The sequence below is a fragment of the Natator depressus genome, chromosome 1 (genome assembly GCF_965152275.1).
Source record: "Natator depressus isolate rNatDep1 chromosome 1, rNatDep2.hap1, whole genome shotgun sequence".
Lineage (NCBI taxonomy): Eukaryota > Metazoa > Chordata > Testudines > Cheloniidae > Natator > Natator depressus.
The window spans coordinates 37,582,335-37,600,193 of record NC_134234.1 but is presented as its reverse complement, the minus strand read 5'-3'; the positions used below and the strand labels follow the sequence as shown (position 1 = coordinate 37,600,193).

The 17,859-nt window shown below is 44.6% G+C and overlaps 1 protein-coding gene across 1 annotated transcript in view; it reads right to left on the bottom strand.

Annotated features, from left to right (window-relative positions):
• DDX10 (DEAD-box helicase 10) overlaps positions 1 to 17,859 on the bottom strand; it is a 336,928-nt gene that overhangs the window by 270,661 nt on the left and 48,408 nt on the right. Inside the window, exon 11 of the mRNA XM_074957670.1 lies at positions 16,573 to 16,660. Within this exon, the coding sequence (XP_074813771.1) occupies positions 16,573 to 16,660 (88 nt within the window). The remainder of the gene's footprint in view (positions 1 to 16,572; positions 16,661 to 17,859) is intronic.

The window sequence follows — 17,859 nt, the reverse complement described above, 5'->3', positions numbered from 1 at the left end:
GAACGGTGAGAAAATTCCTCCTGACCCCCAATATGGAGATCAGTCAGACCCTGAGCATGTGAGCAAGACCCACCAGCCAGACATCTGGGAAAGAATTCTCTGTAGAAACTCAGAGCCCTCCCCATCTAGCATCCCATTTCTGGCTGTTGGAGATATTGCTAATAGCAGTTGCAAATGGACCACATGCCATTGTAAGCAATCGCATCACACCATCCGCTCCACAAACTTATCAAGCTCAATCCTGATGCCAGTTAGGTTTTTTTACCCACACTACCCCCCTTGGAAGACAGTTCCAGAGCTTCATTACTTTGATGGTCACAAATCCTCCATCTAATTTCAAGCCTAAACTTGTGGATGGCCATATTAATTCCATTTGTTTTTCTGTCAACACTGGACCTTACCTTAAATAACTCCTCTCCCTCACTGGTATTTATCCAGTGATGAGCTGCCAAAATCTTAACTGGTTCCCTATAAAAAGTTCTGATTTTAGGGATGTGCTCCAGTATGTATTTTTTGTACCAATACCATACGGTTACCATACATCCGTATTTTCCCGGGAGGAATTTTTAAAAATTCCTCCCGGACAGCAATTTAAGAACCAAAAAGCCAGACCTGTCTGGGAAAATACGGATGTATGTTAACCTTGCCTAAAGTTCTTTTTTAAAAAGATGGGCCTGAACTAGAAATGAGCTCTGTTTCACATGTGTGGGTCCCCACCACTCCCTGAGGGTGTGCTAGGGTGACCAGATGTCCCGATTTTATAGGGACATTCCCGATTTTGGGGTCTTTTTCTTATACAGGCTCCTATTACCACCCACACCCTGTCCTGATTTTTCACACTTGCTGCCTGGTCACCCTAGGGTGTGCACATGGGTGGGTCCCAGCTGCTCCCTGCCCCCCTCACTGAAGCATGTGTGCAGGGTTACTGCCCTGGGAACTGCAGGGCACCAGTGGACGTGGGGCCAGCTGCAGACAGGGGTGTGGTCAGGGCTAGCTGGAGGCAGGGGGTCCAGGGCTGGCTGCGGGGAGGGAAGGGGGTGCAGAGCTGGCTGGAGACAGGAGGGTGCGGGGTTGGCTGGAGGCAAGGGGGTGTGGGGCTGGCTGCGGAGCTGGCTGGAGACAGGAGGGTGCAGGGTTGGCTGGAGGCAAGGGGGTGTGGGGCTGGCTGGAGACAGGGCAGGGGCTGACTGGAGGTAGGGGCTGGCTGCAGGCAGGGCAGGGGGGTGCAGGGCTGGCTGGAGACAGGGGCTGACTGCGGGCAGGGCAGGGGGTGCGGCAGTGGCTGGTGCGGGCAGGACAGAGGGCGCGGGGGTGGCTGGAGACGGGCCGGCTGGAGACAGGGCAGGGGGTGCGTGCAGCAGGGACTGGCTGCGGGCAGGGCAGGGAGTGCGGGGGTGGCTGGAGACGGGCTGGCTGCGGGCAGGGCAGAGGGTGCATCAGGGGCTGCGGGCAGGGCAGGGGGTGCATGTGGCAGGGACTGGCTGCGGGCAGGGCAGGGGGTGCAGGGGTGGCTGGAGACAGGGGCTGGCTGTGTGCAGGGCAGGGGTGCGTACGGCAGGGGCTGGTTGCAGGCAGGGGGTGCAGGGGTGGCTGGAGACAGGGGCTGATGTGGGCAGGGAGTGCTGGGGGTGCAGCAGGGGCTGGCTGCAGGCAGGGGGTGCGGGGGTGGCTGGAGACAGGGGCTGGCTGCAGGCGGTGCTGGGAGTGCGGCAGGGGCTGGCTGCGGGGCTGGCTGGAGGCGGGGGCTGGCTGCAGGCAGGGGGTGTGGGGGTGGCTGGAGGCAGGGCAGGGGCTGGCTGGAGGCGGGGGCTGGCTGCAGGCAGGGGGTGCCTGGAGGCAGGGGCTGTGGCAGGGGCTGGCTGCAGGCAGGGGGTGTGGGGGTGGCTGGAGACGGGGCTGGCTGCAGGCAGGGGGTGCGGGTGCAGCAGGGGCTGGCTGCAGGCAGGGGGTGCAGGGGTGGCTGGAGACAGGGGCTGATGTGGGCAGGGAGTGCTGGGGGTGCAGCAGGGGCTGGCTGCAGGCAGGGGGTGCGGGGGTGGCTGGAGACAGGGGCTGGCTGCAGGCGGTGCTGGGAGTGCGGCAGGGGCTGGCTGCGGGGCTGGCTGGAGGCGGGGGCTGGCTGCAGGCAGGGGGTGTGGGGGTGGCTGGAGGCGGGGGCTGGCTGCAGGCAGGGGGTGCCTGGAGGCAGGGCAGGGGGTGGCTGGAGGCAGGGGCTGGCTGCAGGCAGGGGGTGTGGGGGTGGCTGGAGACGGGGCTGGCTGGAGGCAGGGGGTGCGGGTGCAGCAGGGGCTGGCTGCAGGCAGGAGGTGCAGGGGTGGCTGGAGGCAGGGGCTGGCTGCGGGCAGAATGGTGGGTGCTCACGGGGGAGAGCTGCTCGGAGCAGCCTGAGCAGCAGGACTCAGCCCAGGCCTAGCAGAGCAGCTGGGGACCCACCACGCAGCATCGGGAGCCCCATGGCCAGGGGAGCAGCAGCAACAGGGCTCATGCCCAGGGCCAGGCGGCAGCCCACATGGCTCCCGCAGCGCAGCGCCCCCAGCGGCCGGAGGAGGAATTACATCACTTCCCGACCAGAGCCCATCAAAGCCTCAGGGCCCCCTGCAGGGAAGCAGGTTAACCACCGGTTCTAAAACTGCTTCAAAATTTAACAACCGGTTCGCGCAAACTGGTGCGAACCAGCTCCAGCTCACCATTGTATTTATCCCTTTGATGTATTTATAGAGAGCAATCATATCTCCCCTCAGCCTTCATTTGGTTAGGCTAAACAAACCAAGCTTTTTGAATCTCCTCTCATACGGCAGGATCTCCGTTTTCCTGATCATCTTAGTAGCCCTTCTCTGCGCCTGTTCCAGTTTGAATTCATCTTTCTTAAACATGGGAGACCAGAATTCCACTCAGTATTCCACAGGAGGGCTCACCAGTGCCTTGTATAATGGTAATAATACTTTCATATCTCCACTGGAAATAACCCACCTGATGCATGCTAGGGTTGCACTAGCCTCTCTTTTACGGCCACATCAGACTGGCAGCTGATCCTGTGATCAGTCAACACACCCAGATCTTTCTCCTTCTCTGTCTCTGCCAACTGATGAGTCCTCAGTTTACAGCAAAAATTCTTGTTTATTCCTAATTACACAACTTTGTACTATTACATTTCATCTCATTTCCATTACTCCAGTTTTCAAGGTCATCCATATCTTCTTATATGAAATTCTGGTCCTCCCAACTTTGTGTCATCCACAAATTTTATTAGCACACTCACATTTTGTGTGTCAAGATCTTTAATGAAAATGTTAAATAAGATTGGTCCAAGACTGATCCTTGTGGAACTCCACCAGTAACCTCCCTCCAGCCTGCATTTACCTTTCAGCATGAACCTTTGCACTCTCCCCTAAAACTACTTCCTTAAATTTTTATATTAATATTCTTATATTAATCCTGATGTTCTCCAATTTAAGGAATAACTTCCCATGTAGAATTGTATCAAATGCTTTATTAAAATCCAGGTAGACTATACCTATTGCACTTCCTTTGTCTAGAAAATCGGTTATCTTCTCAAAGAAAGAGATCGGGTTGGTCTGGCACAATATAAAACTTTTGTAAAACCAGGTTGTATTTTATCCCAATTACTGTTTATCTCCATGTCTTTAACTACTCTCTCTTTCAAAATTTGTTCTAAGAACTTGCATAGAACTGAGGTCAAACTAAAGGGCCTGTAGTTTCCCAGATCACCTTTTTTTCCCTTCCTTAAATATAGGTACTATGTTTTCAATTCTCCAGTCAGAGTACAACCCCCAAATTTATGGATTCATTACATATTCTTGCTATTGGGCTTGCAATTTCATGCGCCACTTCCTTTAATATTCTTGGATGGAAATTATCCAGGCTGTCCAATTTGGTCCCATTAAACTGTCTGAGTTTGGCTTCCACCGTGGATGTGGCAATTTCTATTTCCATATCCTTGTTCCCATTAGCCACCCAGCCACGGCCCCCAAGCGCCCCATTACCCTTAAAAAAAACTGAGGCAAAGTATTTATTTAGGTATTGGGCCATACCTAGATTATTTTTAATCTCCACCCCATCCTTAGCGATTCTTCTTTCCTTGTTTTCTTTATTTACATGGCTAAAGAACCTTCCATTATTTGTTTTAATTTCCTTTGCAAGGTCCAACTCTGCATGGCTTTTTTCACTTTTTCCATACACTTTCTGACCTCGATGAGGTAGTTTTGCTTGCTGATCCATTCCTTCTTCCATTCCTTGTAGGCTTTCTTCCTTCTCTGAATAACCTGTTTGGGATGCTTGTTCATCCAGCTTGCTTGCAACCTTTCCCTACGAATTTTTTCCCCTTGCTTGGGATGCAGGCTTCAGATACTTCGTCAAACTTAAAGAAATTAATCCCAAGCCACCTCCTCGAGTTCTTCAGTCTACCCACTTCCATAACTAATTCCCTTAATTTATTAAAGTTTGTACTTTTGAAATCAAGGACCCTATTTGCAGATCTATTTTTGTTTATCCTTCCATTGGAGTTTAAACGGAATTAAGCCATGATCACTCCAACCAAGGTATTCCTCTACAACCAGTTGTTCTAGGAGGTCCTCACTACTTACCAATACTACTACAAATCTAAAATGGCATCACCCATTGTTAGTTCAGTGACTATTTAGTGAAAAAATCTGCCGGTTATCACCTCCAGGAATATCTGGGCCCTACCATTATCAGCAGCACTTGTGCTCCAATCTATACCTGGGAAATTAATATACTATTGAGAATTGTGTGATTATGGGAGATTTTAAAGAGATCTCTATCCATATTCAAATTGGATCCTGGGAGTCTGTTGGAGATCCCAAGCACTATCGCAGAGGAGCCTCTGTTATCTTTCTTCCCCAAAGTGATTTTGACCCAAACAGATTCCAGTTTATCCATTCCATCACTTCTAATTTTACAGTATACCTCATCTTTAATATACAATGCTACTCCTCCACCTTTACCTTTCTTTTCTGAACAGCGCATACCCTTCTATACCTGTATTCCAATCATGATTACTATTCCACCATGTTTTCATTATCCCTATAATATCTGGTTTAACTTCCTGCACCAGTAGTTCTAGTTCCTCCTTTTTGTTACCCAGGCTTCTTGCACTTTTGTACAGACATCTTAGCTGTTTCTGCTTTTCTTCACCCAGAATCCCCACCCGATTAGGTACAATCTTTTTACTACCAGTATGTATCACCTACCTGACAGTGACTGTCATTCTCTTTCCTCTGTCCATTCTCCTACACTCTATTCTTCCTTTCTCCATTGCTGTATCCTTTTACTTGATTTTCCTCCCACTCAATACTAGAATCAGGTGTGGAGATTACATGAGCTCTCGCCACCATCTCCCCCAAATTCCTAGTTTAAAGCTCTTTTAGACAATCAGTTGTGCCAACCTCCATCCCAGAAGTCTATTTCCTTCCCTAATCTAGGTGAAGTCATCCCATCAGAACAGTCCTGCTAGTGGTCAAATATTCCAAAGCCCCTCTTATAAAACCACTGCCTGAGCCACCTGTCAATCATCATAATCTTGTCTTGCCTTTGCTCTCCGCCAGACAGGTAGACTCCCACAGAAGATCACCTTAGCATCCATTTCTTTAAGCATCTTCCCCAGCCTGACGTAGTCTTCCTTGATGCATCTCAACGAGAATCTATCCATATCATTTGTTCCCACATAAAGGCTGGTTAGTGGACTCTTTCCACTCCCATTAGGATCCTCTTCAGCCTTTGGTATCTTAGCTCCCACCAGACAGCACACCCTTCTGTTCTCCGGATCAGCTCTGGTGACAGGCCTTTCTGTTCTTAGTAGGAAATCCCCAGTCACATAGCCCTGCCTCTTCGTGGTGTTGGGGCAATTATTCGACCTTCCCCTTCTGTTCTTTCTGGTTGCAAGTTTTCTTTGTCTTTTGTTCTCACTTGCAATCTTCTGTGACTCATCCTCTATCCTCCTGGTGCTCCAAACTGTGGCTACTGCCATTGTCTCTTACCCAATTCTTGTAGCACTAGCCACACTTCTCTTCTTCCTTGCTCTCCCATGTTATGTTACTGACTGCCTCTCCCCTTCATTTTCCAACTCAGCAAACCTGTTCCTCAGCTCTCTTCCCCCCTTCACAAGCTGGTCTTTTCCTCTGCTTTGTTCTCAGCCACTTGCTTCCACTGGCCACTTTCTTCATCCAACAGTCTACCCTCACAGTTCTCTAGTCCAGCAGGCATCTGCAAGTCTTGATCCTCATCTCTCCTTCCCTCCATCACCTGCTCAAATCCCCTTCGAAACCCCACCACAGTTTCTGTCTGCATCACCAAACTTCAGATCTTCTCCTCCATCAAACCTATCAGGCAGCACTTCAAACAAAGCACCTTTCAGGTACCTGCTTCAGGATAATGTACATCACCACAGCTTCCACATCCAGTCATCTTCACGGTAGCTTTTTTCAGGTCACTACCACTGCTGCCAGCGTAGTTGTCATAACCTTCCCTTCTAAGCGCCTGTCAAGAAGGGAAAAAAAAACCACACACCAAACAACACACAAACACATCAAACTCCCCTTACAAACTCCCGCTCAAACTTTCTGTTTTCACCTCTGCTTGCCGGCTCCTATGCCACTGGCTGGCCGGTTGGCTGCCTTTATAGGTCTGATGATTAGGGAAGCTCCCAAACAAGGTTCAGTGGTGATCAAAGGCTCTGTTTCTCTCACAACACCACTGCCCACCACCAAACTTTGTAAACTGAAACAAGCCAGCAAACAAACAAACTGATTACTGCTAAGGAACACGGGTTTGTCTCCCTTCTCCAACAGATCTCCACTCAAACTCCCCTGTTTTCAGCTCTTTTTGCTGGCTCTTGTGCTGCTGCTCTACAAAAGGAGGCCCAGGCGGTTTTGATTTACAACAAAACCTGCCCTAGAAGACTTTAGGGGCTACTGGGAAACCAGAACAAATAGAAACCAAACTGAGACGAGAAATTATTTTTATTCTGACTGTTTAAAACCAACACACTTGGGAGAAATCATTTGCGATAATGATTCAGTACTTCTGGCCTTTCAGTTAGAGGGTAAGAATGTTTTCCATACCCTTATGAACCCCAAGAGATCATCCAACAAAACCAATCAATCAGCCCTGGTCCCTACTGGGGCCTCTAGATACTCCTACAACATAAAATACATAATTATTTTCGAAGGTAAAATGAGGAAGCAGGAGAAATTTTTACATCTGAAAGTAGCAAAAAACTCAAACCCCCATGTTTTCCCTTGACAGGTCACTTTAACATGCTAATTTTTGTTACTGGTTGCACTTGTAGGTATGCTTAGAGTCAAAGTAGCACAACACTTCATATTATAGGTCTCCATTTTCAATCACTCATTTATTTTCCCAAACTGTAAATTTTCAGGCTGAGATTTCCCATGACAGGTCTCTGCGCCCTTCTAGTATTTTTTAATTTTCAGTAAAAAATTGAACTGTTGCTAAGAATGATGTATAGGAAAAATACACTTTTTCCCATATTAAAATATTATAACCATTTCACTGACAAGCTCGAGCACCTCCAGGCTTTGGAGCAGGGATTTGAAATTTGGCAGTGTTTTTGCCCTGCTGACAGGGATGTGCCTTTTGGCATCCCCATAAACATCCATCCAAATCTGGCCAAGCTATGAGCCTCCAAAATCACTGTTCACACGATCAGTAGACTCCTGTGTGGCAGCTAAATTCTCTAAGGAGTCCAAATACACTGGGCATGCTCTGGGGAAGAAAACTATTAGAGCCTCCCCTGGGATAGTGCTTGGGGTGTGCTATAGACCGCCGGGATCTAATTTGGATATGGATAGAGCCCTTTTTAATGTTTTTAATAAAGTAAATACTAATGGAAACTGTGTGATCATGGGAGACTTTAACTTCCCAGATATATACTGGAGGACGAGTGCTAGTAATAATAATAGGGCTCAGATTTTCCTAGATGCGATAGCTGATGGATTCCTTCAGCAAGTAGCTGCTGAACCAACTAGAGGGGATGCCATTTTAGATTTGGTTTTGGTGAGTAGTGAGGACCTCATAGAAGAAATGGTTGTAGGGGATAATCTTGGCTCAAGAGATCATGAGCTAATTCAGTTCAAACTGAATGGAAGGATTAATAAAAATAAATCTGCAACTAGGGTTTTTGATTTCAAAAGGGCTGACTTTCAAAAATTAAGGAAATTAGTAGGGAAGTGGATTGGACTGAAGAATTTATGGATCTAAAGGTAGAGGAGGCCTTTAAATCAAAGCTGCAGAAGCTATCAGAAGCCTACATCCCAAGTAAGGGGAAAAAAATCATAGGCAGGAGTTGTAGACCAAGCTGGATGAGCAAGCATCTCAGAGAGGTGATTAAGAAAAAGCAGAAAGCATATAGGGAGCGGAAGAAGGGAGGGATCAACAAGGAAAACTACCTTATTGAGGTCAGAACATGTAGGGATAAAGTGAGACAGGCTAAAAGTCAAGTAGAGTTGGACCTTGCAAAGGGAATTAAAACCAATAGTAAAAGGTTCTATAGTCATATAAATAAGAAGAAAACAAAGAAAGAAGAATTGGGACCGCTAAACACTGAGGATGGAGTGGAGGTCAAGGATAATCTAGGCATGGCCCAATATCTAAACAAATACTTTGCCTCAATCTTTAATAAGACTAAAGAGGATCTTAGGGATAATGGTAGCATGACAAATGGGAATGAGGATATGGAGGTAGACATCACCATATTTGAGGTAGAAGCGAAACTCAAACAGCTTAATGGGACTAAATCGGGGGGCCCAGATAATCTACATCCAAGAATATTAAAGGAATTGGCACAAGAAATTGCAAGCCCATTAGCAAGAATTTTTAATGAATCTGTAAACTCAGGGGTTGTACCGTATGATTGGAGAATTGCTAACATAGTTCCTATTTTTAAGAAAGGGAAAAAAAGTGATCTGGGTAATTATAGGCCTGTGAGTTTGACATCTGTAGTATGCAAGGTCTTGGAAAAAATTTTGAAGGAGAAGGTAGTTAAGGACCTTGAAGTCAATGGTAAATGAGACAAAATACAACATGGTTTTACAAAAGGTAGATCGTGCCAAAGCAACCTGATCTCCTTCTTTGAGAAGGAAACAGATTTTTTTAGACAAAGGAAACAGTGGATCTAATTTACCTAGATTTTAGTAAGGCATTTGATACCGTGCCACATGGGGAATTATTAGTTAAATTGGAAAAGATGGGGATCAATAGGAAAATTGAAAGGTGGATAAGGAATTGGTTAAAGGGGAGACTACAACGGGTCCTACTGAAAGGTGAACTGTCAGGCTGGAGGGAGGTTACCAGTGGAGTTCCTCAAGGATCGGTTTTGGGACCAATCTTTTTATTACTGACCTTGGCACAAAAAGTGGGAGTGTGCTAATAAAGTTTGCGGATGATACAAAGCTGGGAGGTATTGCCAATTTAGAGAAGGATAGGGATACCCTACAGGAGGATCTGGATGACCTTGTAAACTGGAGTAAGAGTAATAGGATGAAATTTAATAGTGAGAAGTGTAAGGTCATGCATTTAGAGATTAACAACAAGAATTTTAGTTATAAGCTAGGGACGCATCAATTAGAAGTAACGGAGGAGGAAAAGGACCTTGGAGTATTGGCTGATCACAGGATGACTATGAGCCACCAATGTGATATGGCTGTGAAAAAAGCTAATGCGGTCTTGGGATGCATCAGGAGAGGTATTTCCAGTAGGGATAAGGAGGTTTTAGTACCGTTATACAAGGCACTGGTGAGACCTCACCTGGAATACTGTGTGCAGTTCTGGTCTCCCATGTTTAAGAAGGATGAATTCAAACTGGAACAGGTACAGAGAAGGGCTACTAGGATGATCCGAGGAATGGAAAACTTGTCTTATGAAAGGAGACTCAGGGAGCTTGGCTTGTTTAGCCTAACTAAAAGAAGGTTGAGGGGAGATATGATTGCTCTCTATAAATATATCAGAGGGATAAATACCAGAGAGGGAGAGGAATTATTTAAGCTCGGTACCAATGTGGACACAAGAACAAATGGATATAAACTGGCCACTAGGAAATTTAGACTAGAAATTAGACGAAGGTTTTTAACCATCAGAGGCGTGAAGTTTTGGAATAGCCTTCCAAGGGAAGCAGTGGGGGCAAAAGATCTATCTGGCTTTAAGATTAAACTCGATAAGTTTATGGAGGAGATGGTATGATGGGATAACATGGTTTTGGTAATTAAATATTCATAAATAGGCCCAATGGCCTGTGATGGGCTATTAGATGGGGTGAGATCCGAGTTACCCAGGAAAGAATTTTCTGTAGTATCTGGCTGATTAATCTTGCCCATATGCTCAGGGTTTAGCTGATCGCCATATTTGGGGTCGGGAAGGAATTTTCCTCCAGGGCAGATTGGAAGAGGCCCTGGAGGTTTTTTGCCTTCCTCTGTAGCATGGGGTACGGGTCACTTGCTGGAGGATTCTCTGCTCCTTGAAGTCTTTAAACTACGATCTGAGGACTTCAGTAGCACAGATACAGGTGTGAGGTTTTTTTTGTAGGAGTGGTGGGTGAAATTCTGTGGCCTGCGTTGTGCAGGAGGTCAGACTAGATGATCATAATGGTCCCTTCTAACCTAAATATCTATGAATCTATGTCCCAGAGTAGCAGGGACAGAGCAGGATTTTCCCTTCAACTGCTCCTCTTAGTCGCCAGGATCCATTGTGGTGCCAGGAACAGGAAACAAAAGCAGGGAGACTCGTGTGTTCTCCATGTGCACATTCTGCTGGCACTCAGGTAGCGGGGGAGAAGCAGGAAGCATCTTGACTGGAACGGCATCTCTCTCTTCGGATGCAACATGATAACCTCTGCACGCCACATCCAATCAATGGGTATGGGAAAGAATAAGGGGGATGGTATAAGGGGGAAGACAGAGGACCTGGTGTGATCTGAGGAACAGAGCCCCTGGCATGCCAAGGGACGCACACAGACTCTGGTATAGAAAAAAATGGAGGACCCTACTGGGGGGGGGGAAAGAGGGCATGAGGGACAGAGCCCTTGCTATGAGGGTGAGCAGCCTGCAGCAAGGCCCTGAAATAAAGGGGGATGAGAGGGTGGCTCACAGGGAGTTCCTGGGGGCAAACAGAGAAATGCAAGCAGTCCCTGGAGTTGACAATATGCTACAGAAGCAACCAAGTGTGGCTGAAGCTGCTAGCTGTACTAACCAAATGCCCAAGGCCCAGTTTGTCCCCCCTTTCCCTTTCTGGCTTTCAGATCTTCACCAAATCAATAGGGTTCTTACCCTCTGATGGATAGAACATTCTCTGAAATTCTGGAACTGACTGAATTCAGCATTCAAAAGTTATTGCATTACAGCCAAACATAGAAATGTCACCAAGCTGAGTTTAAGGCTTGGCCAATTAAAATCACAGTAATTCCTAAAGGACCCAACTAAGATAAATTGCTAGGAACTAGGCATTGCAGATACACATAATAAGAGACAGTAACTGCCCCAAGGGTAAACAGACAAGTGACAAAAAGGGTGGGAGAGAAGCGTCAACCCCGTTTTACCAGATGAGGCACAGAAAGATTAAGTGACTTCCCCAAGCTATTACATAAAATATGTAGCAAGGCCATAAACTGAACTCAGATCTGATTTCGGTACCTTAAGCACAAACCCATCATCCCTCTGAAGGATGTGTTTTACACACACACACTTGTCACCATTTTAAAATTAAAAGTGATTCCTCTTAGGTTTCGAAGCCCATCTGCACCCACACTGGACAGCCAAAAGGGGAAAATATATGTCAGCCTGAACCTTTAATTAGCTGCTCCTGCTGTTTTAGCAGGAACGAGTGGATAATGCTGGCTGACATTTCTACTTTTTTGGTATTGCTTTCAGTCATAAAACTATTGGATGAATTCAAAGTTTGCACCATTATGGAGAATTAACACCTAGTGTCAATGCTGGATTATACTAATATTTCTATGATAGTAGCACCTATCCTCCCCCAGTCAGGATCCTCCCCCAATTCTCCCCAAATTCTATTGCACCAATATAAAATTAGCCACAATTTTTATTTCGTTGTATCTTTTTCACATTGTAGTTTTCAATATACAAAATACACATACACAACAATGTGCTTTTTTATTTGTCTGCTATAGCAAAAATTGGAGCAATAAAGCTTGACTGAATTTGAAGTTTTAATGGACTATACTATTACAACTTCTTGCCAGTCCTTCCAAGGACTGATGAGGAAGTGACAGGTGTATACCAGTTCAACATCTAAGCCTTCCCTATCAAACCAGAGGAAGCAGTGAATGTATCTGCCTTATATTTTCCTTCAAGAATCATTAATTCACCCCTCTCAGGAGGGGCCCATATGTACCACGCTCCAAAATTAACCTTCCATTTGCAACAGGAAGCTGCAGAGCCTGTGTAATTTTTGAAGATTCCCTTCCTTGCCCTTCATGCCCACTCATCTCCTTCCAGATGAACCACCAACTCCTTAAAACATCCAACAACCAACATGTTATTTTCATTCTAATATGAATGTTTAATATGCTAGGTTGAAGGGCTACAGTAATCCAAATCTGATTAGCTGTCAATCTACACTGTAATCGTCTTCACCAATCATTACGTTTTTCCCCCACCCTTTTAAAAATGTCTCCCCGATAGGATTTTTAAACTCAGCCATGAGGAGGAGCTCAACACTAAGAACCCACATATCCTTCAGCTAGGAGGCCACAACCATCATTAATGCTATGAATTCACCTGAGCACGCACACCACACTGACACCCACCCACCCCTCCACCCCCCTCGCTGCCTGTGTGATTCATTCTGGCATACAGGGAGATAATTTAATTCTTGAAAATTTCAAGAATCTGCCTGATCAAAAAAACAGACAGGCCAGATAAACATGTAACACATTTCCTTGATAAAACCAGCATTCTGGGTATGATTCCGAGGTTAAGATATCATCTGTGATACAGCCATTGCTCTTAAGAGCAGGAACAACTAGGCTCTTACACACATACATCCTGCGTAAAGGAAGAGCCCAGGCCTGATCCATCTTTTTTCCGTAAGTTAAGAATTTTGTATACTGACCCCATACACATATTCATCTCTAAGAGAGTATACTTTAATTTTACATTTGTATTACACACTACTATAAAAAATTGTAACAGAAATAGGATTTTCAGGGTAACTTTAACATTAGATCCATCAGTCTGAAAGAAAAGCCCTTGTTTGACCTTGATCCACTGCTATTCTGAAGTGTTAAGACTGTTTCAACTCACCTAATTTAAATTTATCTCCCTTTTTTTAAAAAAAACAAATCTTAAAGAGCCAATGCAGAAGCAGCAATTGAAAGGGAAATGGTTTATTAGTTTTGTCAACCTAAGCCAAAGAACATTTATTTGTTCCTGCTCTCGCCCCTTCCTAGCCAGCTGTTTCATCATGTCTTATGTAAATTTATCTAACTGTAAAACAGAGTTACAGTTGCAGATGATCATGATATGCCACCAGGTATTTTGGTCTAAAGAATGCTTTGCCAAAGAGGAAACAAGGGGAAACTTGCACTGCCATTCCCATGTTACAACTACGTCTTAGGATTTCAGTCCAGAGCCATCAACCTGGCACCTTTCATAAACAAAACTACTTTTAAAATTGAACATGCAATAGTCATCAATGGTCATTTTAACTAACTAAGGGCCTGACCTCATTGTTGTTACTCAAGCAAAACTCTCACTAACTTCCATCAACTGGAAGGGGCAGAGAGAAGTAGATCAGAGGAGGAGCCAGGGGGGGTGAGAAACCTGAAGAGCACAGACTGGAACTAAAACAAGGAGCCGGAGTGGGGGAGAGACAGGACAGGTAAGGGACAAACTAGAGGGAACAGAGCAGAAGGGGGTCATGCTTGGAGTTGGGGGAGGGTTAAGAGTCTGTGCCCACTAGAGAACCCTCCCTTCCACAGCCCAGAATCGAACATGAGATTCCTGAGTCTCACCATTCCTCTGATGTACACAAACACCTTTGACACCCATTGGCAAAGTGCCTCATCCCCCTCTAATGGCTTGTACATACTAGTAGTAGGTTGTAATCCTCTATGAGTTACTCTGCTAGCTCAAGTGCCAGAGGTCTGCACGGTGTAACTGAAGTTCCTGCTGATGATCTAAAGTAGGTGTCAATACGATGCCACATGACTGAATTTGTTTTTTCTTGTGTGCATGCGTTATGATATCATTGTTAATTATATGATCACATGGACCCTGCCTCATTCAGAGCACAGGATGGATGGTGCTCACTTAAGGAGTAGCTATCCAATATTGTGCGTCCTCCTCACTGTTTATTGTGTGGCTCCATGCCTTATTCACTATTCAAACCCGGGTCTGAAGATAGACTTGTTAATTTCTTCATGGGCTTTTCTGTGGCACTCCTCACTATAGAATCTAAGTGTTTCACAAACATTAAAGAATTTATTTTCATAAACACCCCTGTGAAGTGGGAGGGTTTGGGTTGCCAATTTGAGACAACTAGGACCTGAATTTACAGAGTACTTAGCATTATATAGCACTTTATATATTCCAGCGGAGCCCCCACTGATTTCAGTTGCAGTTGAGAGTGCTCCGCACTTTTGCAAATTAGACCAAGAATCTCAAGTCAGGTACGCAGAAAATGAGGAACACAATTAGTGAGCACCTGTAAAAAGTTTGGTTTAAGTGACTTGCCCAGCATCCCAAAGAAAGTCTGTGGTACTGGCAGGGATAGAATCCAATTCCCCAGCAAAGCATTAAACTGTCTCAGCCATGAGACCATACTTCCTCTTCCTGCAGTCCCCTGCCTCATTCATCACACACCTTCCAACTTCTGCAACAAATGAGGCAGGAGTCCTGCAGACAGCAGCCTCCTTCACTACACAACCTGATTCATCCCCACACCACGTCTATTCTATGGAAAAAATAATATGTGATCATGAAATAAAAGACTATCATAATTCATACATACAAGGGGGCCAAATTAAGGTTGCATGGGCACTCTTAATACTGGCATTTCCTAACTGAGTTCTTGACTTTGAAATCTTAATATTTAACAGGTTTGGAGTTTGCTTGCTTGTTTGTTTGTTTTTGGTGTTCATGTGTAACAAAGCAAGACAAAGATTTTAGGGGGTTCTATGTTCCATCAGAGTTTCTGGGGGAGTGGTTGGAGGGGGGCAATTAGGATGTGGGGTAAGTAGAAGGGTGGCAAGGCAAATTACTTCCTCCAGCAGCCCTATCCTGACTATTAGGTTCCTGTCCCAATCCTTGCCTATATATCCAAATTAATACTCTTCCCCCAAACTCATTTAATACTTTCCCCCCAAACTCACTAAGAACTCACTTGGAGCTGCGGAGTCTGCGCTCAGGGCTAGGGCGGCACACGGAGACCCCCTCCCCAGGGGCTGCAGGGACATGCCAGCCACTTCCGAGAGCAGCGTGGAGTGGGGGCGGGCAGGAAGTATAACTTAGCCCCACTGAGCTGCTGGTGGTGGCCAGGGGCCCCGGGCCCTCTTTAATCACCAAGGCCCTTGGGGAATTGTCCCCCCTGTTGGCAGGTCTGGCTGCAACTCAGAAATCCCCAGTGCCGCAGCCCAGAAATCCCATCTAAGCATGGTTGAAATGCATGGTCCTGCCCAGAATGAAGTGTAGGAAGCCAGGCCTGTCTCCTAAGGAATCCAATGGTCCTAAGGGAGACCTAGGTTAAACTCCCTATTTCACCACAAACAATCTGTGCAACCCTAGGCAAGTCACAGCCTCTCTGTGCCTCAGTTCCCTACCTGTAAATGGTGGTGGTAATACTTCTCTGCCTCAGAGAGATGAGAGGATAAGTACATAAAAACTGTAAGATGCTCAAATGCTATGGCGATAGGGGTCCCCCCTTAGATACCTAAGGCAGATGGACTAAAGGGGTCGAAGGCACAGTCCTCTTTGTAGCCGTGACATACGGATTTTCCATCACTGAAGGGATGGATTACCCTGTACATCCAGGAGGTGCAACAATGAAAACCTTGATTAAAAACGTTGGCATCTGAGGTATAAAGTTATTTATATTTTTCAAAATTATATTGATTTGAAGATGTTTTCTGGGCAAATTATTTAAGCTCAGTCATATTTGCCAGTTTCAATAAGGTCTTTTTTTTTTTTTTTAACTTTGATAACCAATTAGTATTTTTAACATGCTCTATATCAGCTCCCGGAAGAAAAGCAATAATAGGAAGAACTAGAAATATGTCTATGGTCCTTCAATCAAAAAATTGTCAGTTAATTAAAGAAGAATGTGTGTAATCCCATCTCCATTGTGGAAAAGAGGACAACAAAGAGAAGATTAAGATATTTGTCACAACTCCTAAAACAAGATCATTATTTTCCAGTGGTATTTAATTTTTTAGATTTAAAAATGATCATATTTAGCAGTTCCAAGTACATTTGCCTTAGCAACAGTTGGCAAGGCAGTTATTGTAACAGTAGTTCTATTTAACAAATATGTCTTCACAGGGCTGTGTTATAGACAACTTACCCTTTGAGCCCTCTCCTTTAACTCTTGATCTTGAGCTAAAAAAGCCTGCATCTTCTTTTGGACATCTACAAGCTTTTCAGGGTTGATTCTAATAAAAAAAAAAAAAAAAAAAAAAAGGAAAATTTTACCTTTAGAAAATGCATTAAGAAGCCCATATTAAGTTCCCAGGAGTACTTTTTCATTCCCTCTGTATTATTTTAAAATGCATAAAGCTATCATTACTGTGAACAAGGTTTAACTAAAATCACGAAGATCAATCTCCTTAAATGAATAATGCAGGCAAGGCAAACAGGAACTCAGACCCAGAGAACAGATTGTTGAGACGGAAAAGATTTTTTTAAACGTAAAACCAAAATTAACATTAAAACACTTCTTCAATTTATAAAATGTAGAGAATGAACTCAGAACCAGAGAAAGAAATGTAATGTACTGTATTAATATTTTATTCCAAATTAGCACCCTTCACAAGTAGATCTCATAGCATTTTTCAAAGCTTAAAAAAGACCCAATACCCCTGAGAGGTACCAGTAAAGTATTTCACTATTGTATCCATTTTATAGATGGGCAAAACTAAAGAATATTGAGATTAAGTGATTTAAAAGTATCCCAAGATCTGGACTTAATGAGATAAGCCACAACTGCTTTGTTACAGCAGTCTCCATTATACCTTGTGAAGAGTGTGTCAGCCACCCTATGAAGTGCTTTGCTTTTCTGTTTTCATTCAAGCTATTAATAGTTTGATGATTTAGTCTTTGCATTGCTTTTCTTTTCCATCTACCTCTATTCCCCACCTCCTAATCCCAGGCATCTGTACCTCCCAGGCTTCTGAATAGCACAGTTAGATATGCTTCAACTAGTAGGGGAAAATGGTCTTTTGACAAACTTCACTATTTAACTCAAGAGGTTCTAGATCCAGATGACATTACTGTATGCCATCTGTTTAAGCAGCACTGCACAATAAATGATAGACCCTGCTCTGAGAACCTTCCTATCCAAAATCAGACACTCTCAGTATAGTGATTAAGTCTGACTGGGCAACAAAACTTTGATAAAAATCCTGTGCAAGAAATTATATATACTAACTTTTTCTGTGGTAAAGTATTGTTGCGATCAGTAACTGCTTTTTTTTTTTTTTTTTGAGAATAAAGATCATATTAATTTACAAGGACTTCTGAGCTTTATTGAGTCACCATTTTAAGTTCCACACTTTGTCAGAACTGGGTAACAGAAAGCTGCAGTGTAGCCAAAAGTTATTTCCAGATTATACATATACCAACTCACTATAAT